This window comes from Pholis gunnellus, assembly GCF_910591455.1.
Source record: "Pholis gunnellus genome assembly, chromosome: 13".
NCBI classification, from domain to species: Eukaryota; Metazoa; Chordata; class Actinopteri; order Perciformes; family Pholidae; genus Pholis; species Pholis gunnellus.
Window position 1 is genome coordinate 1,020,061 of NC_136540.1, and position 26,652 is coordinate 1,046,712.

At 39.0% G+C, this 26,652-nt stretch overlaps 2 protein-coding genes across 5 annotated transcripts; both read right to left on the reverse strand.

Annotated features, from left to right (window-relative positions):
* Nucleotides 1–1,650: 1,650 nt before the first annotated feature.
* On the reverse strand, nucleotides 1,651–8,997 carry guca1d (guanylate cyclase activator 1d; the record flags this gene model as incomplete). Its single annotated transcript, XM_079171124.1, has 4 exons — nucleotides 1,651–1,775; nucleotides 3,087–3,174; nucleotides 5,373–5,522; nucleotides 8,803–8,997. The coding sequence occupies 4 exons, from the start codon at nucleotides 8,995–8,997 to the stop codon at nucleotides 1,651–1,653; spliced, it is 558 nt and encodes a 185-aa protein (XP_079027250.1).
* Nucleotides 8,998–14,182: 5,185 nt separating this feature from the next.
* dub (duboraya) lies at nucleotides 14,183–23,594 on the reverse strand. 4 transcript variants are annotated; one of them, XM_079171116.1, is made up of 7 exons: nucleotides 23,554–23,594; nucleotides 18,866–18,955; nucleotides 17,455–17,523; nucleotides 17,244–17,312; nucleotides 16,868–17,122; nucleotides 16,160–16,546; nucleotides 14,183–14,850 (listed from the first exon to the last, which is right to left on the reverse strand). In XM_079171116.1, exons 1-7 carry the CDS (start codon nucleotides 23,557–23,559, stop codon nucleotides 14,821–14,823), a joined length of 906 nt encoding a protein of 301 aa, XP_079027242.1. In that variant the 5' UTR covers nucleotides 23,560–23,594; the 3' UTR covers nucleotides 14,183–14,820. The 4 variants fall into 4 exon arrangements, with proteins under 4 accessions (XP_079027242.1, XP_079027241.1, XP_079027240.1 ...); XM_079171115.1 differs by having other exon boundaries at nucleotides 17,244–17,315; XM_079171114.1 differs by having other exon boundaries at nucleotides 17,455–17,526.
* Nucleotides 23,595–26,652: the final 3,058 nt, after the last annotated feature.

The following is a 26,652-nucleotide window of genomic DNA, read 5'->3' on the forward strand; positions in this document are numbered from 1 at the left end:
AAGAGTTTATGTAGCTGAAGAAGAACGAGCATTTTATCATCGCATAAAGAAACACTTCATCCTTCAGTTCATCACAAACATTCAACATCAACACATCTGGAGATACGAGGTTTTCACCAGACAGGAAGGAGACGAAAAACTGTCATCTGAGAAGAAACTAAAGTGCTGCAACTAACGATTATTTTAGAGAAATCTGTTTATTTCTTGATAAATCAAAGTTTGGTCTATGAAATGTCTGACGTCCTGAAATGTCTTGATTTGTCCACAAAGAGAATCAGTTTACTGTCACAGAGGAATACAAACGTGTTCCCATTTAACAAGCTGAATGTTTTTCCTTTAAAAAAATACTCAAACCGATGAACCCATTATCTAAATAGTTGACGATCAGTTCATTGTGCAGCTAAATGTAGTGCTGTAAACATGTTGCCAATCGTATTTGTTAATTTATTTGTCTTGTTTCAGGCCTGATCAAAACGAGTTGACGTCTCTTTATTTAGATTTTAATCACACCTGACCCGGTTTGGTCCGGTTTGGCCCTGATTGGCCTTGCTGGCTCTCTGGACTGGCCTGTAATGGAAAATAGATTTACTGTCCTTTTTGCAGTCGTGGTAGTTTATGAAAGTAGAGCTGTGAGTAGATATATTTTCTGGTTGCGTGTCCTGAAGAAATAAAGCTCTGTCTGTAAATCTGCTCCGTTACGGCTCAGGTCGCTGAACCTTTTAACGGCATTAAGAGGATCAGCAGCTTCTGAGAAACAGACGAGACTCCCAGCATGCTCTGCTCTCAGGAGACGCAAACCGGCCTCTCATCGATGCTCAACACAACGTGGCAAATATCGGTAAAATCAGATGTCGATTGACTAAACGGATGTTTAAAGCAAAGAACTAAACTCTTAAATGAGGTGTTTTTGGACCAGAGGAACTTCTGAGTACTCTGTTCTAAGAACATCCATTTTTATTGTGTCCGCAAGAACAATTGTAGTTCTTAGAAAGTCGTTTTTAAGCTCCTCTCTCAGAGTAGAGATCAAGATCAAAACCAGCGCCGGAAGCCACCAGTTATAAAAACAAACAAGGAGAACCTGTACACAAACCTTTTCTTCAGAAGATGCAGTCTTAAATTGGCGAAGCTTTGTATGAAATCAGGTTCTATCTGACCAAAGAAGAAGTAAAGAAAGCATTCAATGACACCTTTTGGGACAATCTCCTTCCTTGGTGTTGTGGAAACACTTTGGAACTAAAGAGGTGTCGATGCTCGACATCATTTTGGTATCTTTGGAAACTGGAATCGTCACTATTGTTAAAAATCTTTGCACAAACAACAAAAATCTGAAGGACAGATTCGTGGCGGTGGATCTTTTTTGTTGAAGGATCAAGGTGGCTAGAAAACAGAATCATCAAAGTCTTCTTCAAAAGAATATCTTTGTCTAAAATGAATTCGTTTTTCAACGAGTAGCCAGAACAGCCGATCACAGTGCATCGCAAAGTTTTACTTTTTTCAGCGTCCGCTGGTTTCCCGCCGCCTCACTCTGACCACGAAGCATCAGGGGGTGAACAAGTCTTTTCTCTTATTTTGAAGGGGAGTGAGGGGTAAGTTGTTTTTTCTAACTTTTTTTAGATAAGGGTGGATTGGAGGCTTTCTGCTCCCGTCGCCTCACCCCGTCCGGCCCTCCACGATGATGACTAACACCGGCGTCAGGTCCATCAGGCTCTTCAGCATGTCCATGATGTCCTCGTGGTCTCTGGCTCCCTCGATGAACTCCTCCAGGGTCAGCTCACCTGAGTGGTGAGGTCACAAGACGGTTACAGAGCGATTATAATGGAAACTAAATGCATTTTATTTCACCAGGAGAATCCTCTCCAGTACCAATCCTTCATACATTAAATCATACATTAAAGCGAGATGGTTAAAAACATGTAAAACTGTTGATTTCCAGATTTAAGTTTTACATTTGATAACCTGTAGACTAGTTTATTGATTTTGGCAGCTATTTTAGATTTAGTCTTAAGCCTTTCGACGAAAATCTTTATTAGTTTTAGTCACATTTTAGTATTTTTTTATCCTTCATGGTTTTACTCAAACATTTTAGTTTGAATCAACTTTTAGTCAAAATGTTTTCTGTTATTTTAGTCCTTTTGTCAAATGTCCCTTCTCATCACATTGTATTGAATATTTCAGTCAATCTAGTGTAGCCAGAACAATACTTTGTCATATTAGTCCATTTTATTTCACATAAGATTTTATCTTATTATCTGATAAAAAACTAAAGGTTTTGTGATTAGATAATGCAGCTTTGTAGGGATGGGCATTTTTAGGCAAAGTCGAACTTTAACAAATTGTTTGAACAAAGCAAAGACTAGTTTAAAACAAAATGATAAGCTACGTTATAACATTTGTCTTTTCAACAATATGCATGTTTATATACCGTTAAGATTAGTGTTTAGTGACGTCTTAGTCGTGGAAAAACGGTTAGTTGATGAACATATTTTTTCATAGTTTTTAACGAAATGAACACCGTTGTAGACCAGACCAGTTGATTTCAGATCGAGCCTCCTTGAGATTAGAGATTAGATTAGATTAGATTTCGAGGATCTCCAGATCTAAGTTTTTGGAAGCCCTTAAATGTCTGCATTCATTGTATCTTTTAAGGGTTTAGTGACGGTTTAATAACTCTAAACGAAGAGGGGGCTCTTTGCACATCATCCATTAGGGCTTTTATAACATTTCTCTGTACTTTTCCCTGAGCGGTAAATCACAGTATCGTCTGCATACAGTCGGATTCTGCTTCGCTTTCTCACTTAATAATCCCAAACTGAAGGATGGGGCCTTTTTTTCATTTCAGTGCAATATTTAAAACCGTACACAACAAACTAACAAGCTTTAATATTCTTAGAACCTTACCACTAGTTATGTAAAGACTGTACGGTCAGAGAAAAGGTTGCGCTTGTTGTTTCAGCTCCTCATTATCATACTTGATTACATTTTCATCAGCTGTGTTTCCAGCAACTGTTACTGGCAGTAATAGTAGTAGCAGAAACATCCGCCTCATTGGTAGTAATGATAATATCTATGAGCAACTTGTTCTTTACCTTCTCCCTTCACATCGATCTTTTCAAACATGACCGAGACCATGTCCTCTGGGTCGGTGTCTCTGTTCCGTGTAATGTCCTGGATGGCCTGCAGGGGGAACAAGGGCAGTGTTTTTACTTCCTGTAAAGATTTAAAACACTTATTTCTAATCATTTAGTTAAATGCAAGACAAAATGCATTTTATATGAGTCAAAGATTCTGCGAATAATCTGTGATCAGTCGTTGGGAATTTAATGATCATTTGCCAAGAATTAGAAGTGGCTTAACGAAAACAGAAAGTGGCCTCGAGTTCATTTTCCTTATCTCCAACACGTTTTTAACATTTATGTTTTTTCTACTCTCCGTTTCAAGATTTTAAACATCACTTTTCAAGCTGCTTTTTTTTCTTCTTCTTTTTAACATTTGATCATGGGCGGATTATCGCGTGCAACCAAATCATAAAAGTAAAAGTTTTCTTTTTAATTCTGGGTCAAATGAAGCGGAGCTGCAGAGGGTTAAAAGCTCCACAGCGAGGCTGGACTCTCTGAAGTCCTTCAGTCAGTTGATAGATTGAGTCCATTCAGCAGATTATCACTCGTCTAATTTCAGAGCTAATCCAACCCAGACTTCTGTCTGTGAGCGGAGCAGCGGCTTCAGCTCTGATGATTAACACAGTTTCTAGGACATTTTGCATTAAGTGTGTCAAGTATGTTCTTTGCAATACGTTTTTATTTACTCTCCTAAATTTCCTTTAAAGTTATAAAATGCATTTTGCATCGTTCCATCCAGAAATCTTCTGCATCTGTTTTTATACTTGTCCTCTAAATGCAGACGTATTTGTTATATTTTGGAATATTTGAGAATAAAAGGAATTCAATTAAATGCAACAAATTAGTAAATATGTTTCAGAAGAAACGTAATGCTTCACGGATCATGTTTTCTATTAATATAATAAATAAATGTTAATTAACATGTTTTGCAAATTGCAAAATGTTGACATTAAACACTTTAAAAAATGTAATGTTCACATACTTTGTACGTTTTCCCCTGAAACATAATACCGTAACTTTGTATTTACAGCACAACATGGTATTTTGCTCATTATACTTTTACAGGATCGATTTTCAAACATAGAAAAAGTCCAGAATCCAGAAAGGTTCACAATCAAATCTTCAGACCATTATTATTTTATAGAAAATCAACTCTCTAAAATCAAGATTTACTTTTCACTTCACCAAATTCGCAGTTTTCCTCCTAGTTTTTTATTTACTGACAACATCCAGAGGAAAAACAACTTTCAGCTTTAGATCTTTAGTTTCTACACAAACGAGATGTAATCTTTGTTTGATATACACACAGGTCCTTCATTTTTATTTTGACAGGATACTTTCAAACCTTTCTTCTTTCAATAGAGGACAGAAATTACAACTTTTGGACAAACATCAGTTTGTAAAGATGTAACACCAGAAGGAACCTGACAGTTTAGGAAGTTGATTGTTTTATCTCAGTTGTTTAGGTCTAATGATACGTTTCTAATGATAACCAGTAGGCATTATGTACATTTTTAACATGTAACGTTTTTTGTTCACACTCGACGAACAAAGCGCCCCATGAACGACTCTCGCTACGTAGTTCAGAGAATATTATAGATCCAAGACGAAACCGAAGAATGTGCGGGAGGAACGGTTGACTGTTAGTTAAGCCCTGACCGTGGAGCCCACACTGTCACTAACTGTACTACCTGAAGAAATAGCTCATTTTTGGATAAACTAAAAAGAAGCAGACAGAAGATCTACAAAATGTGTTTTAAGAAAATATCCAGGATGTTAAACTGTGGAAAGAGTTTAAAAAGAAAAATATAAAGTGTAAAAGTAAACCTGGAGATCCAGAAGAAACGACATGAAATGAAGGAGCAACACTGTAACAATCATTGAAATACATTCAGTATAGCTTCAGTAGCTAGCGTAGCATAGAAATGCTCACGCTAGCTAACCTAAACATCAGCCCGAGCAGCATCATTTTCATTGTTAGCATGCTGAAGTTAGCATTTAGCTCAATGCTAGTACAGCCTCAGCTGCAGGCTCCATTCAGGACTTCTGTCTTCAGTGGAGTTAGTTAAATTGGAGTTTTATTATTTTTATTTGTATGTTTTAGTCAGACCCTCATTTTTTTTAGCCTATATTAGTTTACATTTTGTCAAATTAGCGGCAAGTATCCCAAGTGCGTTTTTATGGACATTTATTCAGGTTTTGGTTGTTTTGTGTCGATCGTTGCCGACGGTTGAGGTCTCACTGTTTTGTGATTACCGAGAAGATGGTCTCCAGCTCCTCCTTGTCGATCTTTCCGTTGCCGTCCTGGTCGAACAGTTTGAAGTACCACTTTAGTTTCTGGTTGATTTCGCCTTTCAGCATCAGACTGACGGCTGCGATGTATTCCACGAAGTCGATGTAACCGTCCTGCAGGCAGAGAAGAGGGATCAGTTCCTGTGTAGATGTCTTTAATCGAGCTGCCTCATCAGCTCTCAAAGAGAAAGGTTGACTTCATTCGTACAATTCTTTTTACTGATTCCTAATTTACATCTTTACCAGTTTAGACTTTAAATTGTTAAAACAAAGTTGTTGTATGAACAAAATATATGTTATTCTTACAGGTACATAGTTATATATTTATCCAGGGTGGTATTAGTAATTTTACTGTTGCAGAGTATTTTCACAGTGTGGTATTAGTACTAGTTTTTATTAATACTGATTACTTTTAATAGTAGTTTAAAATCCTAGAACTCATCGACCTTCAGACTAAACAAACTGAGGATTGAACCTCATTTAAAATAAAACATTTTATCGGAGCTCTGTGATCCGACGTCCTTCCTCAGAACAGTCGACCTCATCCTCCCTGAACTTCACCGCCACACACTCTCAATCCAATTAGCTCACCACACACACACACACACACACACACACACACACACAGCAGGGATCAATAGCTCTGCATGCACACGCTGTGAGCCAATTAGACAGAGAGCCAATAGAAGTTCTGCTTCGGCCATCTTTGTCCTAAATTCACACAGCAGCAAAACCAAGACAATCATGAGACAATCCACGAGATCAAAATAATAAAAATAATATATATATAACTACAATAATATGATATGATGAAAAACAAAAATTCAGTTTTCAGGTAAACATGACGATGTGAAAACTGGAAACATGTTTTTCTGTCTATAGATGATCAAAAGTATTCTCGACTGGTCTTCACATCCCCAAAGTGAGATCTCATATTTAACATTAATATTCATGTGTGAGTTTTATCAGTAGTCGCCGGCTTGTATACATTATTTTTAATTTCAGGTAAAATTTAAAGGAGCAATGAATTATTTGGTCATTTCATGTTTTGTTCAGCCAACGTGGACTTACAAGACACCAAATATGTATTTTTCGGTATTTATATTTGTCAAGAAAGAACGGAACGTCTCACAGGAAAACGTTGACTTCTCCTACAAATACAATCCTAAAACACAACTCGACAATGTTTTAATAATCATCACACAGTTCTGTTTCTGATTTAAAATGTCGGACTCTGTAGTTTCTACCAAACTGTTCCTGTAGATTTTTCTTCAGTCCTACGGTTACAAAATAAATGTTAAGATAACTGTCCACTTAATGATTGTTTGTTTGGTATTTCTGTCTGTTTTGTCTGCATGTTTAACCGTTTTATTTTTGTCTTCAAAAATATGACAACCCGCCTGAAAGAGCTTATCCTTAATAAATAATAATAGTGAATAACACATTTGCATGCACTGCATGAGCTTCAGTAGAACGTTCACAGCTCAGTTTACTGTAGAAATGTTGGTTTATCAGTTTGAGACACTAAAGTGACTCACTTTGCTGCCTCAAACCAATTTCAACACGTTAACTGATAAGTTTATCTTAAAACAGTAATCATCCTTCGTAATGCACGTTCATTGTTAGTGATGGATGTAAAAAAGAATCCACAGTTTATCTAAAGTTAAAAATGAGGCTTTAGCATTCCAAATTAATCAAATCAAGTGTATATCCTTCAAAATAAGAGTCTTTAGTATAACATTCCCTCAACAAGTGTTCTGTCATAAAGTTACATTACAGAGAGTTACGACATTATGGAAAGCACAATAACCAATTTGATCATAAATTGTTGTTTGTTTTCCATACTTTCTGAGGACTTTATGGACAACATTTCCGAGCCTCTTTACACCAACATTAACTATCCAAATCAAAAGCATAGCTCCAACCCTAACCCTTTATTATAACCTGAAACTTAAAAACCAAGTCTGAACCCTCAAACTGATTTTTGTGTCAAAGCGGGGACCATCAACATATCCTCATTTTACAAAAATGGTCCTAAATCTATATTTTAAATCTATATATCTACACCTTTTGTATGTGTATGTATATTTCTGCAGCTTTTAACATCTATTTCATTCTTTGAAATGCCTGTAGTATAATGATGTAATTCATTCTCACACAGTAACGTGTGTCTACTAAAATGACTCCGCTCTGTAAGTAACACACAGTACGTGAGTATATCTCACACTAAACTTTGCATGAAATACTTAAAGGATATTTAAGATAATTCTCCACATTACAAACCCGCCTGGTTACGTTTTGGGAAAGATTGCAGTTGAGTTTGAATACTAAAATTGCCATTAAATGAATGTTAAAGGGACAGTAGAGATGTTTAGAAGTGTGTTTGTATGAGTTTCACGACAGTAGATGGAGTAATGTGGACGTATTTCAGACACCTAAAATAATCTATATCAGTCATATTTAGAATACTTTCTCCTGTTATCTCTGCTCTCATCAAACACACCAGACTCCATTCACAGAAACATCATTCTACCTCTCAGACCACAGCAGTTGCTGGTTTTACTGCAGATCAGAACTAACCCTTTAAAACTTTAAAACCCTTTGCTGTAGGTAATACTGTACACTGAACTATCCCATTAACCCGGCTTCCTGTGTTTAATACCGCTTCACACACGGTATTAAACCCCAAGTCACTGAGGCCAATTACCTACATGCGTACATACATTTAATTCTCAGCACGACTCCTAAAATATAACAGTTATTGTTTATAAACGTAGATTAACTTTAGTAACATTAACACAACAGCAAGTCGTTTCCAGTGAACAAGCAGCCAGTAAATGAAAACCGACGCTGTTCATTTTAGTTTTATTTGACCGACTGAAATGTTTAAAGTATCAGTATCACAATATTTGTGTTCTTTTACTGCTGGAACTACATGGAGCCAGTAGTACTTTAATGTTGGCGTAAATAGTGAGGGGATATTTTGACTTGAGGAATATTTATATAGTCTCTCACACACACACACGCACACACACATTTATATACATACACACATTTTATATATATATATATAAATAAATAAATGTAGCATATTTAAGTTGCTAAAATAAAGTTATAAATATTTCTTTTTTATAACATTTTTTAAAAGTTTTTAGCTTTGTCTTCTCCAACAAGACTGAATAAAAAATATAGTATATATTTATAAATATTTTATTTTTCTATGGATCAGCCTTCTGATTAACTGCATGAAGCTGATGGGTGTCATGGCAACAGTGAGGCCTAGACTGGTTCTGGTCCAGTTGGACCAACAGGACGCAAAGACTTCCCCAAAAACAGAAAACAATAAAACAGAAAATGCGGTTTAATTCAGAAGCTTAGATTTGAAAAAACGCACCCCGTCCATGTCGAAGGTGAGGAAGACCTGGTCCACGTAGCTGTTGGCGTTCTCCGTCATGCCCTTCAGACCCAGGATGGCCTTCAGCTCAAACAGCGTGATGAGGCCCGACGGAGACTCGCGCATGAACTTGTTGTACCAGTGGTGCATGTCCTCCGCCAGGATGTCGTCCAGGTTCGAGCCGTGGTTCCCCATTTGTCCGATCCGACGGGTGCACCAAGAAAAACCAAAAGGAAAGGATGAGGGACTCTCACTCTGAAGGAGAGGGTTTGGGACAAAGAGAGAGAACCAGACAGTGACCTCGGACAAGAAACGCAGGCCTCTTTTGATCCACAGTGGACGGATGTTTAAAGAACATAAATAAGAGCTCGATAAAGGGGTCTGAAATCCGAAGAAACGCAACAAAAAGAGTCAAAAAAGGTTAGAAATCCGCGGGCTCCACGGCAGGAAGGTGGAGCCGGCCGACATCCAGTGACTCTGCGGTAGAGAGCAAACCTCAGGACTCTCTAACCCTCTTAGGTCCTGCAGGAAATAAATCAAGGATGCACCTAAAATAACTCCCTAATGAGATCAGGCCGCCCAGCAAGCAAAAGGTTCTGCTGCCAGAGGCCAAGCCAAGAGGCTTTACCTGGCGAGGTTCAGCCGAGGAAGGAGGGCTGTCCCTGGAAGGAGGCTGGTTATATAACAGGTTCACCCGGAGAGGAGAGGTTCCCTGCTGTGAAGCCGAGGAGGGGACAGACGGGTCCAGGTCATGTGTGGACACTTCAGCAGGCAGGATGATGGGTTTCAATAGAAGCTGAAGCATCAAACAGTGGTGGTCAAGTACTGTGCTCAAGTACAATAACGTGATACTTCTTTTTATTGTGAGAAATCCTAGAAAAAGACATTATTATTTTTAAAACCTTCAACCCTGGAGCTCTTCATCTGAAGATGAGCTGAAAGCTACAAAGACAAAACCAACATAAAGATTGCTTCTTGCTGTATCTCCAACATTGGTCTATAATGAGCTCAGAGCTGCTGGTAGTGATCCAGTTAAACCATTTAAAGCCATAATGACAACTTCACAGAAACACTGGCAATCTGACAGTCTGATCTTTTGTCTGCTTAGTTTAAACAACTATATCATTTAGATTTTTTATAACAATTACATCTTGTTACATGAAATATAAATATGTAGTAAACAAGGACAAGGTCTCGATATAACAACCACAAAGAGACACAAAATGACCACAAAGATTTTTAAAACAATAAATATTTACATAACCTCAGAGACGCAAAATGAACATAAAGAGACACAAACGACGTCAAAGAGATTTAAAATGACGTTAAAGATCTGAAAACAACCTCCAAGAGACACAAAATGACTACAAAGAGCTGCAAAAAGACATTCAAAGACACAAACAACCACTAATACACCACAGAGACATGTTGAACGACCAAGAAGAACAACCACAAAGACACGCAAAATGATGATAAAGATATGCATAACAACCTCCAAGAGACACAAAATAAGCACCGAAATGCTAAGAGACATCAAACAACCACAAAGACACCGAAAATGACCACACAAATTGACCAAATGGCATCACATTTGTCATACTCACTCAGAGATCAATTCTGCATGTCCACCAAATGTTGTCGCAATGTCACAAAGCGTTCAAAAGATATGACATTTTTTGTAATAGAAGCCCTGCCCACATTTGAGCCAACGTTAACCTTAATGCACACGAAGCCCCCAAATTTGGGGGCTAGAGGGGCGGCGACAGAGTACACACATGTAGTACAAATCACCTCTGAGAACGAATAAAATGATATTTTATGACATATCATATACACACGTAATGAAGAAATTCAGATAAAATGGACCATGTAAGCTATTTTACTCACTCAAAAACATATATATACACAAAGTACTACTATATACTACAAGTTGTACCTCAATTTGACTTGTTTTACGCCAGGACACGGCGAGCTATGTTCTCCGTTACCGATCCCAACCAAAAACTACGGCACTTTAACAGACAAACCGCGTATCAAAGAGCACGAGGACTCCACACTGACTCCAACCATATCTTCCAAATTCTTCTCCTTCAAACCATTAGAAAGTTACTATCCCTCTGCCACAGATCAACACACAGCCAAACAGCAAACAATTGTAAACGCTTCACACCTTGAGACGGTTTTCTGGAAGTAAATCGCCAAAAATAAAGAAGTAATCCTGTCAGCCATGTGCTGCCGGTCTCTCTGCTTCGTCTCTACGAGCTTGTATGAAGGTTAGGTTGTCTTTTTCATTTTGGCCAATGGGTTTGACCCTTGGGGGTGCGCCACGGTTTTTGGGATTTTTATTGGCTTAAAATTCTGTCAATCAATTCAAAGAATGTATCATCACACTCATTGGACTCTTCCGGGTTCAACGCTGTGTCGTAGGCGAAAATCTGCCAATCACAGGCTGTGTGAGGTTCAATGAAGTCTGTGGAACTGGAACTCAGGTGAGGATGATTTGTTTTACAGGTTTATATAGAGCCCAGGCTCTCAAAATGATGCCAAACTGCTGTATTAGATAGATTGAACACTATTGGTGATAAAAGAAGTGAAATATATAGTTATATAGTATATACAATTACAATAAAACAGCTGAAAATGCTGCTTCCAAAATCAGAATTGACGTCGGCTGACCTCGGCTGACCTGTACAAAACATCGATATTTCTGGCCTGCTTCACTTTATCAAAGCCACATTTTTTTTGAGACTACTGACATGACTACTGCTATGTTTTGGGAGAGTTTTTAGGCGAGCCAGGGCCTCATTTCAAGAATAAAACACCAATAAATGTGCTTTTCTTTCAGGCGGACCTGAAAATGTTCAATGTGAGCTGTGTGTTATATTCATTCAGCATTAACCAGTAACATATACACTGATATGTACACATATTAACAAATCTCACAAGTGTTAGTGTTATTATGCCATTGAAATTATTCAAATAGACCTTGTAGTTAGAGAGAGGAGAGCCCCTTTGAGTATGGGTATCACATTTTCGAGCAGAGGCCTAAAAATAGGGCTTGTGTTAAAGAGGTGGGACAGCTATAGCAAAAAGGTATAAAACATCAAAAATCCCAAATTTTCCCTGCTTGGGGAGAAATGTTCTCTACAAAATTTGGTGACAATTGGTCAAAATGTGGTGGAGGAGCAGCAAAAGAACATATTTGGACATCATTTAAAATGGCGGAAAATCTGTAAAATAGGCATGACTTGTGAAGTTTGTCGTTTTTAGCGCCACCATTTACCCAAATTGCACGATATTCGGCACTGCACGTCTTTTGGTCCTGGGCATTAAAACGTGGAGTTGATCTGATAAACAAGGAACGTGACGAACAAACCCACAGAAAGATGGACACGAGATACTTTAAGTTCAATTAAATTCACTTTCAACTAGAACATTAATCTGTTCATTGTGGACAGTTTGAACTTCTCAACCCTGTAACTCCTAAAATCAGAGCCCGGACTGAGCATCAGCAGCTTAACTGAGAAACAATGTCAGAGTTAATCAGATAAGACTGTCAGCGGCTCCTCAGGTTAAATCAGAGTTGAGCTTTTCATCAGCCTCCACAAATGGAAAAATCACTTTTATTGATTCCCAATGTAAAGTTCCCATCGTCCTGTTGAAGGAAGGTGGAGATGGTATTCATATACTTAACTTCAGTAGTTGCTTTATGGTCTGTTTGACTCTAAATGGACCATCATTTACTAAATGAACATCATGCTGTATTAAGATAAGATAAGATAGACTTTATTGTCCTGGAAGAAATTTGTCTTGGAGACATACATACAGTGTCTGCTGTTAAGACAATACAAGTAACAAGTATTGAAGAAGACTTGAAACTAGAGGTTGAGACCATAAACTCATGTTTACAATGTTTACTGAGGTAATAAATCAAGAGAGAAGTAGAGTCATTTTCTCATAGACTTCTATACAACCAGAGGAGTCGCCCCCTGGTGGACACTAGAGAGAATGCAGCTTTAACACATGAAGCTTTGACTTAAAGAACCGGAGGTTGCCGCTTGATCTCTTTGTATTTGTCTATTTGAGCGAATAACGTTTCAACTGGTCCGCACCACCAATGTTCACCAAGTTCATAATTTACCACGTTCACCATCTTGATAAAAAATGGTCCGATTTTTACAGTAATGTCCCTTTTGGGACGCGTTACTATGAATCCCACTGCTGCTCTTGGCTAAGCCCGCGCTGTGTGGCATTCAACCACTCGGATTGGCCAAAACGTCCATGCTCGCAGACAGTCTGCTAAACTTATTTGTTAGCAACAGGCTATCCTACCTAATCAGGGTTAATGGGTAACCTTAGCCAACCTTCTCTTCTTCAAACAGCTACTCTGGGCCGGTCTTTCCAAGAAATGTGGTGGGAATCATAATTTAGCCTCTGGGAAGTGTAGGTTACTTGTGGGCTCAGTCTGTGACCTTTTGATCCATGAAGCACAATGTTTTCAGACTCCATCGCGGTGTAGAAAACAGCTGACGGAAACACCTGTTGTATACATGGGTCTCCCAGCATTCCTCTGGGTTTTTGGCAGCAAATCTTCAGTTTCCAGAGTGGCAGCCTTTTTCTGTTGATCTGTTTAATTTCTGGCAGCAGGGAGACTGGACCTGCGTGTGTCAGAGGATCAAACAGATTATCCAGAATAAGATTAAAATACAGCGAGCAGCTCTCACCGTTTCTGTTTCAGACTCGTCTTTTCCAGGTACGAGTTAGATTAAGAGTTACCGAGTCATGTGGAGACGTGCCAGCTGTGGAAAATCCCACTTGTCATCACTCCCACTGAGCTGTAAGTACAGTTTCAACACTAACTCACCTTTTGTTTCATGTCCTATTTATTATGAAGAGTTTAAACCCTCCACCGAAAAATACAAATAACATAATAAACAAACCATGTAGATATTTTTCTATATAAATATCACAAAAATGTTGTTTGTGTTGAGACTTTTTGTGTTTGTTTTGAGTCTTTGTGTTTGTTTTGAGTCTCTTTGTAGCTGGATCTTTTGCTGTTTGAATCTCTTTGCGGTCATTTTTGAGTTTTTTGTGTTTGTTTTCAGTCTTCTTGTGATAATTTTGCTTCTCTTTGTCTGTTTGAGGTTGTTTTGCATCCCTTTTGAGTCTCTTTGTCGTCAGGTCTTTGTTTGTTTTAAATCGTTGTGGCTGTTTGAGTATCTGTGTGTGTTTTGAGTCTTTTTGTGGTGATTGTGAGTCTTTATGGTTGTTTTTTATTTCTTTGTGTTCTCACTGAAGTAGACATTTGAATACTTCTTCCACCGCTTCAGTATGAAACAAGGAACATTTTCAGAAAAAGAACATAGACACAAAGACAAACTTCAATGTAGCAAAAATATGCATTTTAATATCAGTTTCAAACTTAAAGGCACAATGTGACGCCCACACAGCATTTAGAGTTAATGTACCTGCTCCGCTGTGTGTCTTTGTACAGTTTAAAATAATAAAGAACTTCCATAGCTGGTAGTTTATGAATGTTTGGAATGAAGGCTTTAACTGAGCAAACACACAAACAAAAGGATTTCAAGACAAGCATGCATCTTAATTTGAAACTTTACATTTTGTTGAACAATTCAAAATAAACGGGCACTAAAAGCACACGACATCATCATCATCTTCATCATCATCATCAGTCACAGCTCTGGATGCGCAAAAATATCAAGAAAACATGAAATAAAAAGGAACAGATCCAGCGTTGCAGCGTAAAAAAAGCTTTCAGTCGAGGATTAGTAAAAACAAATTCACGTCAATCGTTTTCAGGATTTTCTTTTTTTTTATATTCCCAAATTACATCAGTGATTCTTTAAAAAGATAAGCTTGTGAATCCACAAGTCGGTCACTATTTCTTGCTTCGTCTTCAGAAACCGCGGTGACGGAGTTTCATAAATATTCATTCTCACGGAGTCCAGACTTTCAGGCCTCGCTGCTGCAGGGTTTCCCTCCCGGACTCCCAGGGGCTCATCGGGCTGGACTCTGACTCGTCGTCTCCTGTTGGAGAAAGAACAGAAAACGCTTTAACCTAAAATCACTGATTTGTTTTGTCTGCTTGGTTTCAGCAGAAACGAGCTTTGAACTCAACATCAGCTTTGAAGTTGTTTCTGTAGACGGAGCTCAAATTCATCAAGACACAAATACGTGAAGCAAATTAAAATCTTACTAAAATATCTTCTGAATTATAAATAAAGATCAGGTTCTCTCTGCAGTCCAGTTGAATACATTTGACAACAATAATAACCACATCATGTGCAATATTACTTCCATTGTACTCTGTGCAATATAATCAATATCACTTTCACTATCATGCTCAATATTATTACTATTTTAGTTTTTGATGCTAGTATCACTTCTAATACTTTATATTTCTACTCTTGTATTTGATCTTTGTTACATTTAACTTTTTGTATTTTAGTCGAATGTTTTACTTTATTTATTTACCTTTCTCTTATTATTGTTTCCACTGGTGTCAGTGTTACTACTTTTACATTTAATAATCCTTATTCTATTGTTCATATATGTTTATCATTTATTCTATTGTTCATATATGTTTATCATTTAATCTATTGTTCATATATGTTTATCATTTGTTCAATTGTTCATATATGTTTATCATTTGTTCTATTGTTCATATATGTTTATCATTTGTTCTATTGTTCATATATGTTTATCATTTATTCTATTGTTCATATATGTTTATCATTTATTCTATTGTTCATATATGTTTATCATTTGTTCTGTTGTTCATATATGTTTATCATTTATTCTATTGTTCATATATGTTTATCATTTGTTCTGTTCATATATGTTTATCATTTGTTCTATTGTTCATATATGTTTATCATTTGTTCTATTGTTCATATATGTTTATCATTTGTTCTGTTGTTCATATATGTTCATCATTTGTTCTATTGTTCATATATGTTTATCATTTGTTCTATTGTTCATATATGTTTATCATTTGTTCTGTTGTTCATATATGTTTATCATTTGTTCTATTGTTCATATATGTTTATCATTTGTTCTATTGTTCATATATGTTTATCATTTGTTCTATTGTTCATATATGTTTATCATTTGTTCTGTTGTTCATATATGTTTATCATTTGTTCTATTGTTCATATATGTTTATCATTTGTTCTATTGTTCATATATGTTTATCATTTGTTCTATTGTTCATATATGTTTATCATTTGTTCTATTGTTTCTATCTTTGATCAAACTCTGGCACAATCATGTCCTTCTGGATTAATCATATTTTATCTTCTTTTAGACTATATTGTATCATTTCTGTAGGAATCACCTCTTTCTTTTCCTCGTCTTTGCTCATTGTGTTTGTCTTTCCTTCAGTCTGTTTTTCTTCAGAGTTTTTCTCCTCCTCCTCCTCCTTCTCCTCCTCTTCCTTTCTTCCTGATGAAGATCCTTCTCCCTTTGATTTTTCCGTCTTCTTCTCGTCTTCTCGTCTGGTCTCGACGTTTATCTCTGACTCGTCTTCTTCGTGAGATTTGTCCGTTTTGTCCTCTCTCCCCTCGTCTGTTTCACCTCCTCCTGTTGTTGTTGTTGTTGTTGTTTCGTCCTCTGCTTCAGTCGCTTCCTCTCCCTCGATGGCGACGCCGACCTCGTCTCCACTGCTGGACGTCCTGTGGCGGCGGGACGGAGGGCGTCGCCGGATGGAGTGGCGAGCTCGGCCCTGCAGAGGGAACCAATGGGAGCGGAGACAGACGGGTGAGGTCATTATATTCTCACGTTATCGCCTTTAGCTTTAGAAGCTTTTCAATTGGTAGAAATGGATTAAATTCCTCAAACGGTAATTAGAGTCAAAAGCTTAAAGCCCTGTTGTTGGTAATAACGCCAAATAAAGAACTTCTAATGTTAATTAATGTGATTAAATATCTACTGTTTGGTTCTCCAAACAACAGATGATGAACCAATGGACACAGACATGAAGTGGACCAATGAAAACGCTGGTTTTGATGGACTCAGGTGGAACATCCCTTTAACTCTGACAGACCTTGATGCTGGTGTTCGACAGGATGGATCCCTCCTCCACTGTGGGAGGGGCTTCAAAGGAGGCGGGGCCTTCCTCCTCAGTCCATGGAGAGGTGGTGTTGAGCGGGCTGGCGGGCGGCGGCGGCGTCGTGGACGAAAAAACCCCAAAAACCGGGGCGGAGCCGGGGGAGGGCGGGGTGAAGGCGGGAGGCAGCAGCTTGAAGCCGGGGCTCTTTGGAGAGGGCAGCAGGGTCGTGGGAGAGAGAGCGAGGTTGGCCTTCACACACAGAGAGAGAGAGAGAGAGAGAGAGAGAGAGAGAGAGAGAGAGAGAGTGTGATGTCAGAGTGCAGCTCTCCGTCCACACCAGCAGAGAGCAGCAGAAACCAGATGAACTCACCTGGAGCTTCTCGATCAGAGCAGAGTTCCTCTTGGCTTTGGCAGGTAGAGGTGAGGTGACACCTGGTGGCTGCTGACACACACACACACACACACACACACACATTTCTGTTGTCATACTCTCATGGTGGTCACTAAAGTGGACCTACAGTCGTGGACAGATTTAAATCTGATTGTTTGTTGGTATCAAAGGTTCCATGTCTCTCTCTTACCTCCTGGTCGTCTCCGGTGGGTTTGGGGAGCTGTAGCGAGCGAGGGGGTCGTCGTCTGACCGGCTTCTCCTGCTAAACAAACATTAGTGCAGTTGTGTTAAACCACTATAGTGTTACAGTATGACTGACTAACGGCTTCTAGCATCTACTCCAGTAATTAGTGATTTAGTTTTAGTGCTGAGATCAAAAGTTCATGTTAGTTTTAATCAACATGAACCTTTTTATTTTCAGTCTAGTTTTACTTGACTAAAACATTTTCCTTTATTTATTTTGGAACGCAGTCTTTACAGTAGATACTTATTATAAAGACAGTCTACATGTCAGAGATCAGAGTCAGGAGGAGGTCGGCCTGTTGGTATGATGGATTATTGAAAACATTTCTTGGAAAAAGTAAATCAAACGACCACAAAGAGACGCAACACGACCACAAAGAGGCAGCGCTACTGCTGCAAAGAGACAAAACAATTACCTCAAAGTAAAGCAACACAACTACAACGCGACACATTACCACAAAGAGATGCAAAACAACCACAAAGAGACGCTAAATTACCAAAAATGACACTCTTCTGGGTAATTAATCAGATATCTTCAGTTGGATTTATTTGGACAGCGACATGTAACGAGCATGTGAAATAATCACCCGACACATACTGTATGCATCCTAATGAAATATGTATCTGCTACTGAAATAGATTTCACATGTTGTCGATAATTCACGTCTCGTGTCTGAGCTGCAGAGAATCATAAAACATGGAACAGTTCTTTACCAAAAAGAGACATTTGATACTGAAACAGTCACAAAATGCTGCTCCTGACCCATTTCCTGTTTCTCTTCTTCTTTTGCAGCACACTGACACGTGACTGAGACGTTTTATCACAATATTTCAAAGTAAACAACAACGTCTAACACAATATATACTGTACATCTAAATACATCGCCTGATTTACTTCAACCGTGTTCACTGTGTAATTTAAAGAACCATTCCAGCGTTTCTTCACTTTACATGTTGGTGCATTCAAGGACGCTCCGACACCTCAGTTTCACAGACAGATTTGACATTTCACAGCAGGACGTCAGGGGTGGATTCAGAATCGTTATTGTCCACTTTGAGTCCCCTTGTGGTCATTTTGTGTCTTTTTGTAGTTGTGTTCTTTGTTTCTTTGTAGTCATTTTTAAACTCTTTGTAGTCATTTTTAAACTCTTTGTAGTCTACGGAGTCTCTTTGTAGTCGTAGACGTTCTGAGGATCATGAGTGTCTCTTCGTAGTTGTCTTGACTATTTATTTTTGAGGTTTTGTTTCCAGGGATGCTGGAACATTTGTCCAGTTCAATAATCCGTCCCAGACTCTGTGTGACGTGTCTACACTCTGGTGTCGACACGTATTTGCTGATACACGGACATTAAACTCACCGTTTCATTGCCGGCAGCATCGTGTGGACGAGACGAGTCTTTGAATCTTCCTGCAAGTTCAGCCACCGAGCGCCGGGACGGAGCCTCCTCCTGAGGGAAGGAAAGGAGACACGAGGTAAACAAGATTCATTTCCTTCATTAAAGATCTCGGATGCTCAGCACACTCGTCGAGCTGCAGGGTGTCATTTGACATGTACAACATAAACGTCCCATTTCCATTTCATTATATGTTGTACAACAGAGTTACAACACATTCAATGATAGAAAGTATTCATATACTGAGAGTAGTAAGCTCTATTTCTCCGTTTTTCTCCATTTTGTTCGTGATGCGACGTTCATCATTATTCATGATGAGCAAAGATCTAACCGATAAAACTACACAAAGCACAGATTCTTTTAACCTTCATGAGTTGTAAAAATGTGTTTAAATTATGTAAATCAAGTTGTTTAACAACTGAGAAAACACCAAAGTCAGCCTTGTGTTCATAATTTCACATTTGTCCGAAGTGACGTACAAATACGAGCAGCAGTTTCCATTATATATATAATATGTTCTCTTCAAACTACAAAATAGCAATGCATGCTGGGAAATCACACTGATCATGTTTCTTTAGAAACTTATTACTCATTCATCAACAATTCATCCAATAACAAGACTTTAAATCAGCTGAACTTAGAATTAATTAGACTTGCATGTTTACATTAAGTTAATTAAATAAAGGTTTAAACACTTAAATAAAGGGCGGAATCAGGATACGCTCTCACTCCCAATGCTGCTGCTCCTCGTGTTCTAGTACTTTTACTACGAGTGCTACTACGACTACTGCTCTTGCTGCAGGTTACTTCCTGTCTGCGGAGGCCGCGTGTAGAATGAAATGTGAGCGTTATCGTCAGGAAGGCAGCTCTGAGACAACATGACAACATGTTTTCTGACCCGTTTCATTGAACATAACCACATTATATACTAATACGTATTATTAGTTGAGGCAGAGCTCAAACCTGACAACCTCACTATGAGATCAGGACTTCAACAATTAGCTCTGATGCTAACGGCTGCTGAAACCAGAATGTCTCAGTTTGGCATAGTTGGCGGTACAACCCTAATATCTCCTTTAATCATTCTGTTCCTGCACCTGTTTAATAAACAGCATGTAAAGCACACAGAGTACGAGTTGTTGGAACTGTTTTTTGATTGAGCTAAGCTAGCAACACAGCGGCAGAGACTCTTAAGACAGTGGTTCTCAACTGGTCTGGCTGCGGGACCCACCATCAGCCCTTAATGACAGGCCGCGACCCACATGTTCAACTTCTCAAATGTCTTTAAAGTAAAGATGGAGCAGTTTGAACCTGAGCTGAACATGTTCCTCTGCAGTCGTAGTGTAGGAGCTCTCTTATGCAGAGACATTGTTCCTGTCACTAAACTCACTGAGGTTTCTCCCTCTTTTGTCCTCAATGTAAGAAAATCCATCTCTCATGTAGTCTCATGTAGTCTCATGCAGTCTCATGTAGTCTGATGCAGTCTCATTTTGTCTCATGTAGTCTCATGCAGTCTCATGTAGTCTCATTTTGTCTCATGTAGTCTCATGTAGTCTCATGCAGTCTCATGCAGTCTCCTCATGCAGTCTCATGCAGTCTCATGTAGTCTCATGTAGTCTCATGTAGTCTCATGCAGTCTCATGTAGTCTCATGCAGTCTCATGCAGTCTCATGTAGTCTCATGCAGTCTCATGCAGTCTCATGTAGTCTCATGCAGTCTCATGCAGTCTCATGTAGTCTCATGCAGTCTCATGCAGTCTCATGTAGTCTCATGCAGTCTCCTCATGTAATCTCATGCAGTCTCATGTAGTCTCATGCAGTCTCATGCTGTCTCCTCATGCAGTCTCATGCAGTCTCATGTAGTCTCATGCAGTCTCATGTAGTCTCATGCAGTCTCATGCTGTCTCCTCATGCAGTCTCATGCAGTCTCATGTAGTCTCATGCAGTCTCATGTAGTCTCATGTAGTCTCATGCAGTCTCATGTAGTCTCATGCAGTCTCATGCAGTCGGTGTCGTACTTGCGTTTTGCTCAATTAGCATGAAAACAAACTTTGAGGGTGTTCTTCTATGCTGTGAAATGACGGCTGTCTATTAGCATTACAAGGCATTAACACCAAATACTGTTAAGGATTTTGAATAACTCCGCTGCATAAAAAATCCCCTTCAAAATAAAAGCACAGGATTTTTTTTTTTTTCAGTCAAAAGCCCACGACCCACTGAAAACGGGTCCGCGACCCACCAGTTGAGAATCACTGCTCTAGGATACTTAAAACAACCTCAGGGCGAGTGTGTATCAACACAAAATCTGAAAACGACCACAGAAAGAGGCACAATGGCTACAAACATACTCAAAATGAGCACAAAGAGACGCACAGGTTGTTAGCATAGCTCGCTGTCTGTGCTGTTTATTTCTACTGCTGCTGGTGCTACAGCCTCCTTTAGTTGCTCGGTAGACACCGTCGTGATCCCTCACTGGCTTCCCACCAATGAAAACTGTAACAAGTAAATCATCCAAATGTTTTGGAGCTGAAAAAACTGAAAATATCAACAACTTCAGTCCGAAACTGTTGTTTCAGTGTGAACATGAGGACACGTCTATTAACGGATTCAGACAACTACACACACACACACTCACACACACTCATACACACTCACTCACACACACACTCACTCACACACAAACACACACTCTCTCACACACTCACACACACACACTCACTCTCACTCTCTCACACACACACACACTCACTCACACACACTCAGCTGTTGACGTGATGTTGATCCACGTCCATTTCAGCTGAAGGTCTCACATTGCTGACATTCAACAGATAATGTAATCACATCGCCTGAGGGACAGACACACACACACACACACACACACACACACACACACACACACACACACAGGGCCGTACTCATTCTTTCCAGTGTGTAGTCAACTGATGGCAGAAACTGAAGAAAAAATAACCGTTAAACCACTTCCTCTTTCTGTGTGTGTGTGTGTGTGTGTGTGTACTTTTAGATTTCATATTATTAATAATCAATATGTTTAACAGCTCCATGAGGCTTTGACACAGTAGTGATGATGATGAAGGTGAGCCTTCGCTCTGCTGGGTGTTGTCGTCTCGTTGACAGTAAAACAAAGATCAAAAGTAACCGAATGATGCGACTTCAAAGGTCCACCTGCTCGCTGTACACAGCTTTCAGACACATTTCCTGGTCTTCATCAAAGTCAACGACTCAAAACACGTCACAACAAAGTATATTGTGTCTTCTGTTATTATTGTACTTTATACTGTACTACATCTCAGAGGTACATGTTGTACTTTATACTGTACTGCATCTCAGAGGTACATGTTGTACTTTATACTGTACTGCATCTCAGAGGTACATGTTGTACTTTATACTGTACTGCATCTCAGAGGTACATGTTGTACTTTATACTGTACTGCATCTCAGAGGTACATGTTGTACTTTATACTGTACTGCATCTCAGAGGTACATGTTGTACTTTATACTTCAGCAGAAACAGACTCATTTTACTGAGCAATCAATACTTTTACTTTAACTACATTTAAAAACTTTTACTTCAGTGAGGTTTTGAATGCAGGACTTGTACTTGTAGCGTGGTACTAGTACTTTTACTGCAGTAAAGGCTCTGAATACTTTGAATTCGTTCAACAGTACAAATTATGTGGGTCAAAGTTCACTCAAGTTGAAAATAATTTAAATTGTAGTTTTAAATTATTTTGTAGCTCAAATAGACTCTAAACAGAATAAATACATTTGCATACGAAGTCTATGACTTCACCACAGACTCTAATGGAGGTGCGTCAGTGACCTGCAGTAACCTCTCGGTCAGATAACACACACACACACACACACACACACACACACACACACACACACACACACAGTTATTTTACTTTAATAAAACTCCAGATAAAAAACACAAACCTCACACTATTTTAAATACGTTTCATTGATGTTTTTTCAGTCTTAAAACTTCATTATCATATTTTTAAACTTCACAAATGAAAAAGGGGAAACTATCATTTTTAAACCTTTCCACTAAAAGAAGTTCACTGACTCGTTTTCACATTTCCTGCGCGGGATCGTTCTCATTTTTCCGTGGATGTCGGACACGTTCGTCACAACGAGAGAAATGTCCTCTGATCCACAAATATGTGGTGCGTTCAAAGTGCCGTTAGAAAGCTCCGACATCCGGCCATCGACGGGGTCAGTGTGGAATTTAAAAAGAGGGAAACACGATATCTTCTCATAAATCTAATATCTCATCAACACGTTGAGCTGTTTGTGAGCTCAGCGAGTTACTATTTATATTAATATTTTACGTTTTATGAAATAAGGTAAATCTGTACTTTCCTCGCTGCAGAAAACACAACTGTTGCAATTCATTAAACTGCAAAACGTTACGTTAATGCACAAGTACAACTAGAATACAGACACTGAATGACCTGACGACACGCCTTCTTATCTCAGAAAATCTAACCTGCAGATTTATTTAATATCAGATCACAAAAACAACAAAAACAAATCAGAAATGAGCAGAAATGTAATTAAGTGTAGTGAGAGTGATTCTACACGTAAGAAGAAACAAACAACAAACAGCAGCAGAGAAAAGTTTTTTACCTCCATCCTGCTCGTCGTCTCTCGGCTGCCTCCTTTATGTCGAGGACGTGTGAAAGAGAGAGAGACGGAGAGACGGAGAGAGAGAGAGAGAGAGAGAGAGAGAGAGAGAGAGAGAGAGATGGCCTGCAGGTTAAATATAGAAGCAGAGTCACTATAGACACATAGTGAGAGAGAGAGAGCAGCTCATGTTCAGTCACGTGATCGTTTCTCTCTTCTTCTGCATGTTGATTAACAACATTGGATTTGTGTTCAAACCGTCACAGGAAGTTGGCGTGAAGTGATCATATCTGGACTGAGGAGGAGTGACGTAGAGACGCCGTATACGTCTCTGGTAGAGACCTGTCAATCACTGTGTAGCCCCGCCCTAAAGCATCCCCTGCTTTATGGTCTGTTTGACTCTAAATGGACCATCATGTACTAAATGAACATCATGCTGTATTGAAGAAGACTTGAAACTAGAGATTGAGACCATAAACTCATGTTTACAATGTTTACTGAGGTAATAAATCAAGAGAGAAGTAGAGTCATTTTCTCATAGACTTCTATACAACCAGAGGAGTCGCCCCCTGGTGGACATTAGAGAGAAGTAGTGTCATTTTGATTTCAGCAGCATTTTAAAATACACTTTGGTTAGTTTATGTAAAATGTATGTTTTTAAAAAGAAGTCATTTCAAACAAATCATGTGATCTCTTCACTGTCAAACTAACGTTATTGTAGATTATCTTCTAAACGGTTGTGTTCTCAATGTCTCCCACCACCAAACTTCCATCGGTTCCCTTTTATCTGAATGAAAGTCAGATTCTTGTGTCTCGCTGCAGATGATTCATTGCGGTCAACATCACATCAGCTTTAACCGTCATAATAGTTTATTACCTCATGACATGTAAATAAAACATGACCCAACACGGGTTATCTCTCTGCAGCACGTTTTACGTCTGCAGGTTGAAAGACATCAACCTAGAATCTGGTGGATAGTTTTTTTAAATTGTGTACTAAAATGCACTAAAATGCACCAGAATTGTCCTTAACATTTTTGTTGCATTTGAGTTAATCAAACCTCAGATTTTCTTCCAGAATGCAATGCAGCTATTTCGTCTCTAATAAGACAAAAACGCTTTTTATCAACCGCAGAATAAACGTCTGTTTGACCACAAAGTCACTGAAACGTCTCCAGCGCCTCCCTTTGACCTTTTAATCACACCTTTTGGGTGTTTCTGTTATTTTGTCCACCCCCTGTTAGTGTGGGTGGTCTCTCTCTTCTTGAGGAACCTGCAGGCTGTTGTTGCTCTGCAGGAAGTCTCCTTCGCTCTAAAGGGAAGTTGAGTCACTCAACTTTCATTTCTCCTTTTGTGTTTCTTCACTTCTGAAGAGTTTTAACAACTTCTCTCTGGTTGCATAAGAGCAGAATCTGAAACCAACAATTCTGGTGAATTTGAGGGCCGAAGAACAAGAAGGAACACACCACAACAAAAAGATTTCTGAATGAGCTTTTGAGTGGTGGACTCGGTGTAGGCAACATTCTGGGATGTGAAACAGTTTTTAAAGATACTTACAGACGAACAAAACAATTTGTAAAGTCACCTGTTTGTGTCAAAACGATGTCAGGTGTGTGTGTCCGTTTATCTTCTGACCAATCAGTGTTGGCGGTTTGTCCTCTGAGCAGAGACACAGGACGTGGTTGGAGGGGGAGGAGTTGTGAAGGAGGGAAACCATATAAGGTGAAATCAATACGACAGGAAATGTGACCAGAAACACGTTACACAACATCACAGCTTCTGACAACACGTGTCAGAAAATAAATAATTGTAAAATACAAACCGACACGACGGCAGTAACGTAAAGATCTGAGACGGTTTTTTTATATTTGACCAAAAATGTGTTTATAACAGAGGTTTGGAGTCAGACTTGAGACCTAAATCATAACTTCTAGTGATTAATGATTGAAATCAGGATCGTTAAGTCTGACGCAGGACTCGTTTGGATTCATGTTACTTGACTTTGGACTTTTTGGTCAAGTCTTAAACTTGACTTGGGACTCATTGATTTAACTTGAGACTTGGCTTAGGACTTTTTAGGGTTAACTGGGAACTTGACTTGGAGCTTATTACTCTTAAATTGTGGGCGTTGACTGAGGACTGGGGACTTGACTCAGGCACTTGTTGGTCTTCTCTTGAGACTTGTTGTCTTCAATCAGGGTTTGCTAGTTTTCATTTGCGACTTATTGGTCGTCACTTGAGACTTGACTTGGGTGTCATTGGTTTTGACTAGGGATTTGACTTGGGCACTTGTGGCTCTTGACTTGGGGCTTGGCTTGTGAATCATTGTCTGAACTTGGGACTTGTTGTCATGATTCAGGACAAGTTGGCCTTGATTTGGGACTACGCTGGTCTTGAATTGGGACATGACTTGGAACTTATTGGTCTTAACTCGGGACTTGTTGGTCTTGACTTGTGGGACTTGTCGGTCTTAAATTGTGCGACTTATCGTTCTTAACTCGGGACTTGTTGGTCTTAACTTTTAGAACTTGTCGTTCTTAACTCGGGACTTGTTGGTCTTAACTTGTGGGACTTGTTTGTCTTAACTTGTGGGACTTGTTTGTCTTAACTTGTAGAACTTGTCATTCTTAACTTGGAACTTGTTGGTCTTGACTTGTGGGACTTGTCGTTCTTAACTTGGAACTTGTTGGTCTTGACTTGGGAATTCATAACGGAGACTTGTTTTTTTTGTGCATGTTGAAATGAATCGGTGGTGTTTTTGTTGGGGAGTTTCCCTGTAACCTTTATTTTGAAGGAGCACTAAACCTTTTCGTGTGTTTTTCTTTACATGTACTACTTGAACTTTGAATGCTCAGGTAGGATTACCATATGATCAGTTCTTTCAGATGGTACAACAGACCAGAACTAAGCCCTTTGTGTTGCTTCTCCTCCTGTTGTCTCTCAGTGGCTCTGTGCTGCCACCTGCTGGTTAACCGTCTGCCTCCCTCTGGAAGATTTCCCGAGCAGCTGACAGGTCAGTGAATGCACCACCAGAGACGCTGAGTTCTGACTGACGTGGAGATTAGAGAGCACAATGAAGCTATTTGAGTATATAATTACATC

Excerpts from the sequence above, each read along its gene's own strand:
- dub (XM_079171113.1), bottom strand. Across the intron at positions 17,527-18,865 it reads ATGCTGCCGGCAATGAAACG|CAGGAGAAGCCGGTCAGACG; the intron begins GTGAGTTTAATG and ends ATGTTTGTTTAG. Across the intron at positions 14,851-16,159 it reads AAGACGAGGAAAAGAAAGAG|GAGACGACGAGTCAGAGTCC; the intron begins GTGATTCCTACA and ends TTTCTCCAACAG.